The 14,643-nt window shown below is 42.6% G+C and overlaps 4 protein-coding genes across 6 annotated transcripts; 3 read left to right on the top strand and 1 right to left on the bottom strand.

Annotated features, from left to right (window-relative positions):
- The first annotated feature begins 214 nt into the window (after positions 1–214).
- On the top strand, positions 215–4,947 carry LOC138207435 (D-serine dehydratase). The gene is made up of 10 exons (XM_069164649.1): positions 215–357; positions 919–1,065; positions 1,178–1,307; positions 2,458–2,608; positions 2,683–2,863; positions 3,682–3,800; positions 3,888–4,014; positions 4,221–4,283; positions 4,366–4,471; positions 4,565–4,947. Exons 2-10 carry the CDS (start codon positions 920–922, stop codon positions 4,652–4,654), a joined length of 1,113 nt encoding a protein of 370 aa, XP_069020750.1. The 5' UTR covers positions 215–357; position 919; the 3' UTR covers positions 4,655–4,947.
- Positions 4,948–5,760: 813 nt separating this feature from the next.
- orc2 (origin recognition complex, subunit 2) lies at positions 5,761–9,900 on the top strand. 3 transcript variants are annotated; one of them, XM_069164607.1, is made up of 16 exons: positions 5,761–5,846; positions 5,946–6,062; positions 6,141–6,308; positions 6,930–7,016; positions 7,142–7,231; positions 7,327–7,358; positions 7,503–7,560; positions 7,649–7,950; positions 8,036–8,145; positions 8,228–8,360; positions 8,547–8,643; positions 8,725–8,871; positions 8,958–9,129; positions 9,211–9,272; positions 9,359–9,477; positions 9,585–9,900. In XM_069164607.1, the coding sequence occupies exons 2-16, from the start codon at positions 5,993–5,995 to the stop codon at positions 9,666–9,668; spliced, it is 1,731 nt and encodes a 576-aa protein (XP_069020708.1). In that variant the 5' UTR covers positions 5,761–5,846; positions 5,946–5,992; the 3' UTR covers positions 9,669–9,900. The 3 variants fall into 3 exon arrangements, with proteins under 3 accessions (XP_069020708.1, XP_069020709.1, XP_069020710.1); XM_069164608.1 differs by having other exon boundaries at positions 5,768–5,846; positions 5,924–6,062; XM_069164609.1 differs by having other exon boundaries at positions 5,768–5,846; positions 5,991–6,062.
- On the bottom strand, positions 9,892–11,953 carry cfap410 (cilia and flagella associated protein 410). The gene is made up of 7 exons (XM_069164610.1): positions 11,674–11,953; positions 11,547–11,565; positions 11,380–11,426; positions 11,035–11,264; positions 10,674–10,824; positions 10,453–10,552; positions 9,892–10,346 (listed from the first exon to the last, which is right to left on the bottom strand). Exons 1-7 carry the CDS (start codon positions 11,748–11,750, stop codon positions 10,182–10,184), a joined length of 789 nt encoding a protein of 262 aa, XP_069020711.1. The 5' UTR covers positions 11,751–11,953; the 3' UTR covers positions 9,892–10,181.
- Positions 11,954–12,130: 177 nt separating this feature from the next.
- On the top strand, positions 12,131–13,929 carry rpl37a (ribosomal protein L37a). The gene is made up of 4 exons (XM_069164637.1): positions 12,131–12,195; positions 12,566–12,694; positions 13,151–13,233; positions 13,761–13,929. Exons 1-4 carry the CDS (start codon positions 12,193–12,195, stop codon positions 13,822–13,824), a joined length of 279 nt encoding a protein of 92 aa, XP_069020738.1. The 5' UTR covers positions 12,131–12,192; the 3' UTR covers positions 13,825–13,929.
- The last annotated feature ends 714 nt before the right edge of the window (positions 13,930–14,643 follow it).

Below are 14,643 nucleotides of genomic sequence, written 5' to 3' on the forward strand. Positions count from 1 at the left end.
GTTCATTTTGTAATTATTGTGGCAATAACTATCTGCAGCTATGCAGATTTTTTTTTTCTATACCTCCAATGCAGTTCAGGCATTTTATGACTAGCTAAGTTTTCAGGCTGTATTAGGGACCTTCAAATCTGGATAATTAAGTTTGGATATAAGTCTATCAACAAATCAGAAAATAAATCTTTATTATTGATTCCTTCATGTGGAAACGGAGGAAAAACCGGGAAACACACTTCAATGCATGTTCCGGTGAGGAGGTTTGACCACTCCAGGACACCGTAGCAATGTGATCATAACATTCACCCATATATTGCAGCGGCCCATATATTTCGGCGAAAGCAGAATCGCTGCTTCCAGAAGGTAAAGTATCAGTAGCTCATAGACTGTATTATGCTCCACGTGTCTGTATCTTCTACGGTTTGCGTGCTCAAATGCATTTTAATGTAGGCTACTGGTATTTAGCCAGGCTACTTTTTGCAGTGAAAATACGGTTAAATCTGTTGTGCAGGACAAATAAACTGATCTGTATCATGAAAAAAAGTTTAGTTACTGAACTGCTTTAAAAAAAAATATGATTTCATTATGGGGCTTTCCAGTAGAACTTTAGAATAGATTAAACTAAACATGTTGGTGTTTAGTTTATAAAGTTCAAAGGTCTCTATATTGCACAACCTAAAATTGCAAAAAAACCACAAAAAAAAGTAGTGGTTTGTGTGCTGATTTATGTGGGTAGCCTATAAAATCTAATTGGATGGTTGCAGGTTGTTTGTCATAAGAAGTGTCACTGTTGGATTTGGTTGCGAGTTGAGCCAGTCATGCACAATAATTTAATTGCATGAGAAGATGAAAAGTGTGTGTGTGTGTGTGTGTGTGTGTGTGTGTGTGTGTGTGTGTGTGTGTGTGTGTGCGTGCGTGTGTCAGTATGGAAAGAGAGCCCCTCTCAGCGCTGTGCACCCCAGCTCTGGTGGTGGACGTGGACAAAGTAAAGAGAAATGCCCAGAAGATGATCGAACGCTGCCAGAAACTGGGAGTCCAGCTTCGGCCACACATGAAGACCCACAAAACCATGTATGGATACACACACTCAAGCGCACACACACACACTCACACAGTACAAACATACAGGTCAGCCATACTGTATGTATATGCTGTTAAGGTCTGTATCTGTCTATGTCTCTAGTGAGTGTGCTGACATAATGACGGGCGGATCACGGAGGTGCATTGTGGTTTCCACTCTGGCAGAGGCCTGTTTCTATGCCGACCATGGATTTGATGACATCCTCTATGCATACTGTCTTCCCTTTGATAAGGTTGTTTCAGCTCATACTGTAGCCCACACGCAAACAGTACTGGATCACAACTAGTACTGTGTGCAGGACACACTTCATATCATAAGAAAGTAACATTCATTTGAAAAACAGCTTGACTTTTCACAGCAGACATTACCGGTCATAGAAGGACTTACGCAGGTGGAACTAATTAAACCAATGCAGCTACTAACTAGTGACAGCGCTGTTGTATGTAGTGCAGCCAGATGTATAGAGAATGACTTATCGTTAACATCATTGAATACACCTGTGCTGTTACTGGTATTACATATAAATTGGCTGCTGTAGTATATCATGAGTTTCACATCATTTCTCATCACTTTTATATGTTAGTTCTTTATGTCTCAGCCATACTCTAAATACTAATCAGGAATAAGTGGTGGAAAGAAATTAAAGTGCATTTACTCAAATACGGTGCTCTAGCACAGTGTTGGGATGAGTGTATTTTATTTTAATTTTATGCAAGTTTATACTTCCACTCCCCCACTTCAGAGGGAAAAATGTTCTTTCTATTTCACTGCATTTATTTGACAGTTTTAATTTATTTTCAGATTCGACACACTGGATAAGCTTTCAAAATACAACATGTCTCACATTATACCAGTGGTTTCCAACCTTTTTGGCTTCTGAATTTTTACCCCCCAAAAAAATCTGTGTAGTCGGGGGTCATGTTACAAATGTGTGAGGTTTTAACAGCCCCACCAGATAGTGATTTTCATTTCAACATGCTCAAATAATCTCAACAAAAAAAAAATCAAAGATTAGAGGAAATTAGAATTTCCTTTTTTGAAATGTATCTGCTTCCCTGCAAATAAAACTGTATAAAGTAGTTCAAACTGGCTCCACCTGCAGCAGCTACAATGGTTACATGCTGCTTACACATGTATGCTTCACTATTAATAATCTAATGATGTCATATACAATAATATATGTCAGAGGGACAAAACAGGGAAATTTGCTTTAATACATTTTGCTGCTAATACTTCTTTACTTTTACTTAAGTAGGATTTTTCTTGCAGGACTTTATTTGCATTGGAGTATTTTAAATTGCTCTACTCGTACTTTTACATTAGTGAAGGATCTTAATACTTGGACCTCTGTTTCTAATGTATGTCTATGTTTGTCTGTTTAGGTAGAGCGTTGTGCAGCCCTGTCAGAGAGACTGCACCTCTTCCAAGTTTTATTGGATCATCCTGATGCTCTGGAGCAGCTCAGAAAAAGGCCGCTGAGAGACGGTCAGCTGTGGCACGTCTGGCTGAAACTCGACTGCGGCAATGGGAGAGGTAAACACCCAGAAACCAAACAACTCGGCTTCTGAGCTGCAACCGTTGATTATGTGTTTGCTGTTTCGCCATAGCTGGCGTCCTGCATTCGGAGCCCGAGGCGCTCAGATTGGCTCAAGCCATCGCTACGACGGAGGGGGTGGAGCTAACTGGAGTGTACGCCCACTGTGGGAACACCTATAACTGCAGGGGAGTGGAGCAGATACAGGCTGCTGCCCAGGAAACCACCAACTTGACTCTGCAGTTTATGGAAAAGTAGGAGAAAAAGTGCATGTAGAGGCTCATGTCATACGTAACCTGCCACAGAGACTGGCTAAGGACTGTTCTTTACAACACATGGATTGTTACTGTACCTCAGTACTCTTTATTTATGAGGAAGTGCAGTTATCTATCCGTCCTTACATGTTTGGGTTTCATTGTTTCACTCGAGTATTATATCGTAAAGTGAGGATTTTAGAAGAAAGGAGAGTGAAGTGCTTAAAAAAGGACCTCTGACACCTTTTAATGTGTTTAATGTGTCTATTTTCCAAATGCAGCATTAATAAAGTAAGGTGTCGCGAATTGATCATTTCATATTAACATGTATTTAATGACTACACATATTGTGAAAGGTCTCACTCACAGTAGCTAGTAGTAACTCTGAGATTTATCACCTCAGCTCGACAGTGTATTTTAGCATCTTGTAGCTAATTGTTTTGGTTTTAAAGCCCACAACTTTACCTTTTTAATTTACTTTCAACGCTCATCAGCACCATTTACAGAAGAAGCAGGCAGTTGTTTTTCAGCACGTAAGCTCTGATAAATCCACCATACAGCATGCAAACTCAAAATTAATTCAAATTTTTAGCTAACATGTTTGTCCTTTTACCTTTTTTGACATAATTACATAGCAGTGTTGTGTTTGCAGCTTGTTGCACTGTCCTCAATTGACTCCAGGTTAAAGCTGTATTACCTTAATGGTGGTTGTTACATCACTGCATGTGTAAAAAATGAGCAGTAGCCAGATTTATGTTTTATTAAATGCACTTTTGAAAGAATGGCTCTGTAAACTTCTCTGTTTATTTTTCTGTCAGGCTGAAGGCCGCTGGCATCACCTGTAAGTCCAGCATTGGCTCCACCCCTTCCTGTAGTCATCCAGTCAAAGACATGGCAGAGCTGAGCGAGGTGCATCCTGGAAATTACACCTTCTATGGTGTGTGAATGTAGATTAATAAAGATTACAATTATGAAAAACGAATTCACCAATTATTACTTGTTAATGTGTTTTTGTGGGTTTTAGACGCACAGCAGTCTGTGATTGGCTCATGCTGTCTGGAGGACGTGGCTGTGAGGGTTTTGACCAGAGTCATCGGACACTGTCCTCACAGGAACCAGCTCCTGATCGACTGTGGATGGACTGGACTCAGGTACCTTTATCACTATCGTTTTTTTTATTTGCAGAGGAGAAAGTTGAACTGTTTTAGCCTGACTAAATCAACAGTATCTATAACAATGGGGTCTAATACCGCACCCCATGTACTCACCACTACATTAACTTAGCTCTGTGTTGGTTGAAGCGTGTAATTTAACACTGACACTGAAGTTTTCTCCTGCTGCTGCTCACAACACTCAGTTTGGACGGAGCTGGAAAACTTCCCACAGGATACGCCATAATCGAAGGGCATCTGGACCTCAAGTACTGCTGCCTACTCGCTTCTCTAATCTCAATACTGAGCTGAAGTGTGACTGACGTTCTGATGAGAGATGTTTCCCTCCAGGTTGTTGTCTATGACTCAGGAGCATGGACGAGTGGAGCCCATGTCAGGACCACTGGACTACAGCAAATACCCCCTGGGCTCTCTGCTCAAACTCATCCCTTACCATGTTAGTGCTGTTTAATGTGGAGCTGATGTATCAGATTTACTGAGCCACTGTCCTGTTGTCTGACGCTAACTATCTCTTTTCTGATTTCTGCAGTCGTGTGCAACAGCGATGATGCATCCTGTGTATCACGTACACTCTGAGGGTCGTCTGCTGGGGAAGTGGACACCCACTCGCGGATGGTGAACAGCTGGAACCACTGTTCATATATACATGACCTTGTAAGGATAGCTACAGTAAATGAACACTAGAAGAGAGACTTCTTGGAGTAACTCATGACAACTGTAGTTGATTTATTAAGTGCTTAATATCATTGCAAATTATGTAGACTTATTTCAGTACCGCCTGATAAAAAAAACCACAGAATTAAGTATTAGCAAACTTGTTCCCTGAATGTTTTGAAGTGACAAGAAAAATTTCATAAAAAGTAAACACAGGACAGCTGTTTAATGTCTAAATAAATGAAAGTGTTCAGATTACGTTGTCTTCTCTTCATTTTTTTTTTTTTTAATAAGGTCATTTTACAGAGTTTTGAAAAGCAGAACCTAAATTTAAAACGGCGTCAGTGGGCTGGGATGACATCAACAATAAATACTAGTAGGTTGCTATTAATGTACAGACGCTCACTGGATGTCAACACTTATTTAATGTACTATATGTGCTACAGTTTGGCAATTACTGTATTTAGATTGTGAATAAAGACTAATTAATGATGATCCACTCTCCGGGAGTTTTAGTTAGGACCATGAAAACAACATAAATTTTAGACATGTGCATATTCTATATACTTTGACAGAAACTCTCTCTCACTAATGTGCATTTCTCTTTATTCTTTTCTTTATTTTGCACATTGTTGTCACTTTTTTTGTTGTCTATGTGGACAGTTCAGGCAGGAGATCAACTAAATGAAATCACTGTAAAAGAGAAAAATGGATAATGCACAGTTTGACTTTAGAGCAAAATGTGCTGGTAATTGTAAAATGAACATAAAGAAAATGGATGAAGCGACTAGCAATGGGTTTCTCATTCCACTGATAATAAATGATCTTTGATAAATATCAACTGATTTTGTGGTCACCAGTACAAATATATTAGTTTTTTTTTCAGGCTAAATACAATTACTATTAGTCCCCACTAACAAACCCAAGCACCAAGTAGTTTCTGACATTGATTTCAAACTATGGTGTTGAAGTGCATCATGGGAAATGTGGTTCTTACTGAAGGCAGCGTTTCAATTGGCCGCCGTATGACCTTTCACTGGTCACGTGGTTTAAATACTTCAGCAGGATGGCGCGGAAATTTGTGTGCGTCCACCACGCTGCTGAACTCTCAGTTCGTATAAGTTTTGTTTACATTTTCGTCGGCCAACACTAAACAAGTAAGTCCTTCCAGTTTAGACGCATTTCCTTGTCGTGCCGCTTTCCTTCGCTGTGTGCTGCTGCTGACTGTCCGCAGGGTTTCTCTCCTGTTCTTACAGATTACAGTCAGGCCGTCACACCGTGTTGTGTTTGTTTGTGTTTAGTCATGAGTGTGTTGGAGGTGAAGTTCATCGGGGATGGAGATGTTCTGGAGCACATCGTGGACAAACAGGAGGGTATGGATGATTTACTTCCGCCGAAACGCGCTGGTTCATGAGAAGGTGTGTGACGTGTCTTGCCTGTGGATGTTGTAGCTGTACCAGGTGTGCAGAGCAGCGGCGGGTCTGTGCAGAAGATGGTGACCTTTAAGAGCACGGCCGGACGACGGGGAGGCAGAGAGGAGGCCGAGCATGATGGGGGTGAAAATGTGCTCCTCGATGAGCAGCACTATATCCAGGCTTTAGGAACAGACAATACAGAAGGTGAGTGATGGAGACACTGAACATCAGTCAACCAGTCCAGTTTGTTCTCCAGCTCTGTGTAAGCTTGGAGGCTGAATCGTATTGACTGTATCACCATTCAGACTTCAACCACCGGCCAACTAAGGCAAAACAACACCACGCTGCCTTCTAGACCGTTAGTCGAACACCTCTTTCAGACCAGTCACCAAAAGTTATTTGTCAACTCAAACCAAGCTGTTCAACACGGGTTAGATCCTGCTTATGACAGTTCACATAGGACCTGGGTTAAAACACAGGGAGATGCTTAATAACGAACTCGCAGGCTGGAAATGGGCGGGGGCGGACAAGACGGCAGCCCCATAAAACCATTCATGAAGGCTGAGATGTTTTGTTGATGCTGATACACAGGGATGTTGATTCAATTTTACAGTTATTTTGTAGGCTGGAGTTTTGGGCATTGTATTATAGTAAGTGAGATTTTAAGATGTTGTCTACTTCATTTCGATCCATGCATGTTGACTGAGTGTATATTAACATCATATTAATACAGTTTGGGGTGTGTAATGCGGACCAAATCTATTAGCACAAGACTTTTGACCAAATACCACCTCAGCACTTCAGTCGTTTTTCTTGGCTTAACAGAGGATGAAGACGGTTTGTTGAGAGTGACTGGATCGTCCATCTTCACTTTCCAGAAGGTTAAACGTGGCCACAACATGGCCCAGACAGGTGAGAGCCTCCCGTCTCTTTTCTCATGCGTACGCAAACCTTCATGCATATTAGCTTCAGCCAGATTTGTCAGATGATTGTTAATGTAGTGTTACACATTTTGTTTTATGTGTTTCTCTACACAGCAAGCGAGTTGGCTCGGACTCCCGGGAAAAGTGTGAACTTCAGCGTGACCCCGAACGTCGAACCCTCAACTCCCACTCGAACAAGCCGCAGTGAGTACAGAAAATCTTCCCTACCTTTTTTGTTCTTATTATATGCTGCATACATTTTCGTAACACAATTTTATTCTCTCTCCCTCTCTGTACAGACCAAAGAGGTGAAAGCAGGACACCACAGAGGGTGAGACCACCAAAACTGTTTAACTTCTTACATAAAGTTCAGAGCGAGCAGCTTCTGATGATGAAAACCTTTGTATTTTTTTTGCTGTATAATCAGTGAGTTAAGTTGTGTCTATTGAACTTCTTTTACTTTTTTTAATGACAGAGCAAAAAGGTCCAGTTTGTCTCCACAACACCACACAGACTCAGGAAGAGAATGGCAGGTGAGTCTGACATGTAATAATCACAGCAGCTTCACAGAAGTAAACAATGTAAATTCACTACAATCTTAAACATGTTTGACACTTCCAGCTCCGAGCCTGCGGTCAGACAGCGACAGCGAGCTGTCACCCTCTGACTCTGGGTCGGAGGATGATGAAGATGGGCTGGAGGAAGAGCAGAAAGAGGACGAGGACAACTTGAAGAACCCACGAACTCCCAGTCAAGGTTTATCTGCCGCTCTCAACAAGACCCCCGCCAAGAGGAGCAAGAGCACAGCTAAACCTCCAAACCAGCCCAGCATGATCGAGGAGTACTTCGAGGCTCACGGCAGCTCCAAAGTGTTGACGTCAGACCGCACCCTCGGGCGTTTACACACACCTAAACTGGACAGGGTCAGTTTATAACAGCCAGTATTATAAGTGTAGTAAAAGGGCTCCTGATGCTCGGGCTCAATTTGTCTTTATTTTGTCTTTGCAGGAGACGCTGGTCCGACTTTTAGAAGGAAAACCGTCCTGCTACTCTGAAGAGATCCAGCAGCTGCACAACAAACACCAAAAGCACTTTAGCAAATGGATCTTACAGTTACAGTAAGTTGGGTTGCACTTAATTGCACTCATTTTGTCAGTATTTAAACAACATAAAAGAGTGTCTGTGGTTGTTTGTGTGCAGGTTGGGGTTCAGCGTGCTCGTCTACGGTTTGGGCAGCAAAAAAGCTTTGCTGGAGGATTTCCGGGTGTCCCATTTGTCTCAAGAAATCCACCTCGTGGTCAACGGATTTTTCCCTTCCATCACTCTGAAATCAGTCAGTATTCACAAATACACACTTGAAGTAAACATTCTTTATTATAGGAACAGCTTATATCAGAAACTGTGACCAAAATGGGAGCGAAGGAGAACACAAATTTTAAACGACCCACCTTCACCAATTGCAAAGAAAACAACAACCAAAGTCAGTTATATCCATGAACATACTGTGTTTATCTTCCAGATATTAAATGCTCTGACGTGTGAGGTTCTCGAGCACCAGGGAAGTTTCCGGACACCCTCAGACCAGATCCAGTTCATCTCTCAGACCCTCAAAGACAGTGAGTGCGTCTGTGGATCGTTTCTGTCTTGACATCTTGTTTGGATTCTGTTTGTTCTACATTAATAAAATGTCCTCGCAGGCCCAGATCTCCATGTGTACTTGCTCATCCATAATATCGACGGACCAATGCTGCGAGGAGAAAAGACCCAGAGTGCACTGGGGCAGCTGGCGTCCCTACCCAACCTGCACCTGGTGGCCTCTTTAGACCACATCAACGCTCCTCTGGGTGTGTGTTTACTGAGCATCTCTTCTGGAGTGTTAGTCATACCGAAGTGTGTTTTTTGTTGCTGAATCCTTGCTGCGTGTTCCCAGTGTGGGACCAGTTCAAGCAGAGCCAGTTTAACTGGCTGTGGTGGGAGTGTGTGACGTTCCAGCACTACGGCGAGGAGACGTCGTACGAGAACTCTCTCCTGGTGCAGCAGACCGGCGCTCTCGCCCTGTCGTCCCTCACACACGTGCTCCGCAGCCTGACACCCAACGCAAGGTGAAACGTCCACCTCCATGTCATTCGACGTCAAATCTGTCCGAGTCCATAACTTGTTAACGGCTTTGTTTTTCTTTGCAGAGGAATCTTCAAACTGCTGGTGAAATTCCAGCTGGAAAACACAGACAACCCTTCGTACACAGGTGCAAACACACATTCAACACTTTAAACAGTTTTTATGTCACTGTATTGCTGTACGACTGTGAACACTTGTGTGTCCCGTGTGCAGGATTGTCATTCCAAGATTTCTACCAGCGCTGTCGAGAGGCCTTCTTGGTGAACTCGGACCTCACACTGAGGACTCAGCTGACGGAGTTCAGGGACCACAAACTGATACGGACACGCAAGGTGGACTCGTGTTTCATTTTAGAATCCCACAGCTCTCATTCAGTGACTCTCTGCAGACTCTGATGCGCAACACTTTTCACATTTATTCTGTTGTCTCGATCCTGCAGGGTGCAGACGGAGTGGAGTACCTGATCGTCGCTGTGGATGCGAGCACGTTGATGGACTTCCTGGAGAATGAGGAGGGTGATTGAGAAGACAAGACTTAAGACTTAGGAACAGATTTTCATAGAATCAACCACTGATATAAGGACCCGGTTACATCTGATTAACAAGACACGAGCGAGGCTGCACCGATTAAATTAATGATTAAAACAGATTATTGGTGTAATGCTTTGACTGCTCTGTAGCACACATTGTGTTTGGATATGTTCATGTTTCCAGCTAACTTCTGTGTAATTAAAAGCAGCACTTGGAGAAAATGCACTGCTGTTTATTTGCTTTAATTACAGAAATATATTTGCGTGTAGCAAAACGTACATTCTTTTGTTCTTACAAGGGAGGCAGGCAGGCAGCGTTTAAAAAACAAAAAAAGAAAGCAAGGGAGATGATGGCGTGCTCGTCCACACGGGGAAAACTGGACCACAAAAAGGAAAAAGGGGCAGTGAGATGACATCACATGATGAGCATACTGCAGGCTGAAGGTGGAAATGGGGACTGTGAGGTTTGGGTGAAAAAGTGAGTCCTGAGTGCATGCTATGAACAGATCAGTGTTGGAGGTCGGTGGTTTTCTGCGTTTGCTGCGAATCTTGAAGCGTTTGTGAGTCCAGTGTGTACGTCTGGAGTCTGTTCTTCGTCGCTGTGTGAACAATATGGAGCTCGTCTTCATCCAAATCTCTCAGCAGCAGCAGAACTGCATCCAGAGTGTGTGTCTGGAAAGATTTAGTTATCATTAATTGGCAGGCAAGAATACAAATATTCCAGGTTGGAGTATAATTCAACAGCTTGTGTTTCAGTGGGACGAGTGAGGGACGCTACCTTTCTCATTGATGGTATGTTTTCTCTGGTTGATGGAGAAGACGGGGACGAGAACTTGTCTCTGGAAAGAGGCTTCATTCCCAACTCTTCTCTGATTTTGCTAAAAACAAAAATTAAAAGAAACTTTTTTTTATTTTCTTGTCTGCATTCATTTGGCAGATTGTTTTCAGTTAATTCATGTCGAGCTTTCTGTAAGTGGTGCTTCAGTCTACGGGACCTACTTGGTCTCCTCCATGTTGTAGTTCAGCGGGTCGTTCTCCGTCTCTGCGTCTGTCTGTCCGTTGGTGGAAAGCTGGTTCCGGTTGCTGCCCGGGGGCGTGGTGACCTCTTCACCATCCATGAGAGCCAGTGAGATCTCATCCTCTGTCACCACTGTACTCGCAAAACATCGTACAAAGACACATATGAGCTGTTCAGATGTGTTACAACTGATTACTCAACTGCTTGCAAGGTCAAAAACGTGCTTTGAATGAACATATATACGTTTAGTGGCCAAACAACCTGCTGATAAAGATCCTGCGATACGATAGTAAGCTCTTAAACAGCTGAGCGTACGGCTGCGCAAAGACATCCCGCGCTCACCCTGGTTATCGAGTTTCTGGAGGCGAGGCAGGCATCGCAGCACGGTGAGCCGATACTGGCTGGTCTCGGGTCCACAGCAGGGATTCTCAGCCAGCCAGAGCACTTTGAGTCGTGTCAACGGACGCAGGTGAGAGAGCTCAGAGAGCGAAGGGATCATGTTCCTCCTCAGGTACAGCTCACTCAGATTCAGACAGCCAGCCAGAGGAGAGAGAGACGAGATGCTGTTGACACTGTGGAGAGAGAGAGAGAAGAGGAAAAGCATCATGGCAGGAATGATGGCTCCTCCTGAGTGACTCTGCAGGTGTAACGGTATCAGAGAGACAGTGAAGAGTTAAGCAGACCTACCTCAGCGTCAGCACCTCAATGTTGGGCATCTGAGAAAAGATAGAAATCTGGAACCACACATTAATTCATGCAACTTTAATAAAAATAAATAAAAGGAATAGTAAAAAGTACATTTGAGCATGAAGAGTGACTTTGCACCAAATATGAAAAGCAGTTTCACTACTCACGTCAGTCAGACTGCATCCCCTGCAAAAATAAAATGTAACGTGATCACAAACACGCTGCACAGATTATAATGGCACCAAAAAAAAAACAACAACCAAACTACCAGCATGCTAACACTTGGGCACTTACCAGCAGTTCAGTTTCTTCACGCTTTCCAAGTCGGAGGCCTTCGCCTTCGCGAGAACCAGCTTCCGTGTTAGCTTCATAGCATATCGCCTAACTTACTTATAAAGAAAGAATATGTTCATTGGATTATATATTCACGAATAAAAACTGCCGCATCGCGACAGGCTGAGTGGACCAACATTTCGACTCAGCAGCTGTGATAGTGTCGTCCACAACATGAATACGCATGCGCGTATCTACTCACGCGTCCTTAGTTACGGGTTAATTTGCTTCCTTTATTATTGTATTTGTATTATTGTTCTGTTTTTGCCTTTCGGTTGTACCAAAAAAAAAAAATAATAATAAAAAAAAAAAAATCACACAATGTTTTACGATTTGTTTTTTTCAGTATAGTTTTATGTTTATGTAAAATATCCGCAGTCTGCGAAAACTCAAAGTCCCACAATGCAGCTTGATCGAGTCGGTAAAATCGCGCCTGCGCGTTGAGCAATCCCTCTTTGGACCTACGTCTTCACTGAAAAGATGGTGAGCGAACCCCGTCCCGTTCACAATCCGTGTCAATCTAACGTTTTCTGGGCTATAAAGGATATACTTACATATTCGGAGGCTTCTCAGCGACCGTGATTGTCCGACCCAAGCTTTAGTTCTGTTAGATTGGTGATTAAATCGACAGCTAAAACGATGTTTTCAATTCACATTGAGACCGTAATGGCGGCCACCTTTGCAGCGTTCACCCAAGTACCGGGCGGGTTTAGCCACGTTAGCTTTTTTAACGTGAGGCGTTAAAGCCTACATTTACAATCCCGCTCTTGATTTAAAGTCTCTTTTTGTTTAATTAAAGCGTCGTGACGAGGTTCACCGATCCGTACTAACGCTCCCTGGTTGTTGTTCACAGGCCAAGCGCACCAAGAAGGTGGGGATCGTTGGGAAATACGGCACGCGTTACGGCGCGTCGCTGAGGAAGATGGTGAAGAAAATTGAAATCTCCCAGCATGCTAAATACACCTGTTCCTTCTGTGGCAAGGTAAGGACGACTGGAGGGAGCACCACGTTACTAACACGAGCTTCTCGCAGGAAGCTGTGTGTAGTGGACTCCAGGATCACCTGGTTGTTGTTGTTGTTGTTGTTGTTGTGGAAAATGCAACAAAAATAAAATAATTTTCTGCAACAGAATCAGATGTGACATCTCAAGATGTTCAGGAGCGGCTCCATTTGAGGAAGAGCCAATAGGAGCTCTCTTTTTTTTAAAATGAGCCATAAGAGTCTTTATCAAATGCTGTATTTTCTGAAGCCTGAATACCGAGACCAGAGGAGCTGCAGAAGTTTTATCTCAAGACAACTTGAATTCAAATGTGCAGAAGTCTTGTTGTGGAGTTTTTGCCCAAAGATGCCAAAAAAAACACGCTGCCCACCCTGGATTTAAGTACACAGATGTGATGTGAGGATGATCCTTTCTAATGACCTACATTTGTCTGGACAGACCAAGATGAAGAGGAGGGCTGTTGGTATCTGGCACTGTGGGTCCTGCAGGAAGACCGTGGCTGGAGGTGCTTGGACTTACAAGTAGGTTTCTTTTTTGTTGTTGTTGTCTTCAGCTTTCATCTGTCACCCAGATTGAAATCATCACAGTGGGTATTTTAATATATACTTTTGGTTTGAGGGCTGTGTTTTTGGCTCTTTTTGATTTGAGCTCACCGCTTGCAGTCGTCACGTATCTAAATTTCAGTAATTGTCCCCGCTGAGTTGGTGCACTAAATTATCGGCTTCCTCTTAAGAACTAGTGTGATTATCATTTATATTAGTAATTGATCCCGTTTATAGAAGTTCGTTACACCAACAAATCAATCTCTCTCTGCCAGACTGGAGCCTGTCAGTGCAGTGATTAACATTGTGTTTAACTAACCACTCAATAATGTGATCAACCCACTCAGAGCATTGAGATAAAACCTTCTCCCCCGTTCTCAGTTGTTGAGGCTGGTTTTAGTTGATGTAAAACATGATCCAGCAGCTACATGTTTGAATTCCCCCTTCAGATTATTCAGGAACTCATTTTGTTGGCTGTTATTCATGATGTTTCTCTTCCCTTGCAGCACAACATCCGCTGTCACAGTCAAGTCTGCGATCAGGAGGCTGAAGGAGTTGAAGGACCAGTAAGCCGGTGCGCCAAGATCACTGGTGGATTTGGGACTTTGTTTTGTATAATTTAACCAAACTGGACATTGGCCTCAACATTCAAAAAATAAAGCGGTCTGGAGCGGAGTTCTTTGTTTGTCTTTTGTTTCCGAAGCAGCCGTACAATGAAAGCTACAAGAAGCTTCGCTGGAGCTCAGTCCGCTGTGACGTTTTACCATTAAGGGCAGTGCTGGGTTTAAAGTGACAAGACATAATGAAAGGAGTTCTCCTGGACTGCAGTGTTTTTGCCAGATTTATGGATATTCACACTAACAATAAAGTAATCGTGTTAGAAATATGTTGCTCCGCATCTGTGAACTTACATTTTTCAAGCATCTAAAACAAGTTGCTTCAACCAGAGGAGAATGATTCATTCTTGAAAAGTTCAACAAGCCATCACAGGCTTCTTAATTCAAATTAGTCATTTATGCATATGTGTATTTTTCAGTATAGTTTTTTTAGTATAATTTTTCACAGCAGATAATTGTCACAGTGTTAATGTCTTCTGTGGTGAGCAGACAATGTGACATGAAGATGGTTTATAGTACTAATGCTACAAGGGAACTGCATGTTTTGTAAAGTGTTTTCCATGTTAAAATGATCAGAGCAGGGAAACAACTGGCTCGGTTAGAGTCTAACATTGTATGAATATGTATTTCAAATAAGTTTCATCTGCTGTAGATATACATACAAATAGGAACACCTAGAAAATGCAGGATTGCAGGAAAATAAACAGGAGAAACCAATTTAAAGACTGCAGGAGTTTTTACACCCTAAATAATACTAATAAAGTAAAAAAAA

Source organism: Embiotoca jacksoni, unplaced genomic scaffold (genome assembly GCF_022577435.1).
Source record: "Embiotoca jacksoni isolate LCO1_2020_lvr unplaced genomic scaffold, fEmbJac1.0.p SCAF_31, whole genome shotgun sequence".
In the NCBI taxonomy this organism is placed as follows: domain Eukaryota; kingdom Metazoa; phylum Chordata; class Actinopteri; family Embiotocidae; genus Embiotoca; species Embiotoca jacksoni.

What these genes read in the sequence shown, in the direction of transcription:
- rpl37a (XM_069164637.1), top strand. An exon ending in CCTGTTCCTTCTGTGGCAAG is followed by an intron (nt 12,695 to 13,150) that starts GTAAGGACGACT and finishes TTGTCTGGACAG; the next exon opens with ACCAAGATGAAGAGGAGGGC. An exon ending in GGAGGTGCTTGGACTTACAA is followed by an intron (nt 13,234 to 13,760) that starts GTAGGTTTCTTT and finishes CTTCCCTTGCAG; the next exon opens with CACAACATCCGCTGTCACAG.
- LOC138207435 (XM_069164649.1), top strand. Translation starts at nt 920, where the DNA reads ATGGAAAGAGAGCCCCTCTCAGCGCTGTGCACCCCAGCTCTGGTGGTG. An exon ending in ATGAAGACCCACAAAACCAT is followed by an intron (nt 1,066 to 1,177) that starts GTATGGATACAC and finishes CTATGTCTCTAG; the next exon opens with TGAGTGTGCTGACATAATGA. An exon ending in TGGAAATTACACCTTCTATG is followed by an intron (nt 3,801 to 3,887) that starts GTGTGTGAATGT and finishes TGTGGGTTTTAG; the next exon opens with ACGCACAGCAGTCTGTGATT.
- cfap410 (XM_069164610.1), bottom strand. Translation starts at nt 11,750, where the DNA reads ATGAAGCTAACACGGAAGCTGGTTCTCGCGAAGGCGAAGGCCTCCGAC. An exon ending in ATTGAGGTGCTGACGCTGAG is followed by an intron (nt 11,265 to 11,379) that starts GTAGGTCTGCTT and finishes CTCTCTCCACAG; the next exon opens with TGTCAACAGCATCTCGTCTC. An exon ending in ACATACCATCAATGAGAAAG is followed by an intron (nt 10,347 to 10,452) that starts GTAGCGTCCCTC and finishes AAATCTTTCCAG; the next exon opens with ACACACACTCTGGATGCAGT.
- orc2 (XM_069164607.1), top strand. Translation starts at nt 5,993, where the DNA reads ATGAGTGTGTTGGAGGTGAAGTTCATCGGGGATGGAGATGTTCTGGAG. An exon ending in CTTCCATCACTCTGAAATCA is followed by an intron (nt 8,361 to 8,546) that starts GTCAGTATTCAC and finishes TTTATCTTCCAG; the next exon opens with ATATTAAATGCTCTGACGTG. An exon ending in AACTGATACGGACACGCAAG is followed by an intron (nt 9,478 to 9,584) that starts GTGGACTCGTGT and finishes TCGATCCTGCAG; the next exon opens with GGTGCAGACGGAGTGGAGTA.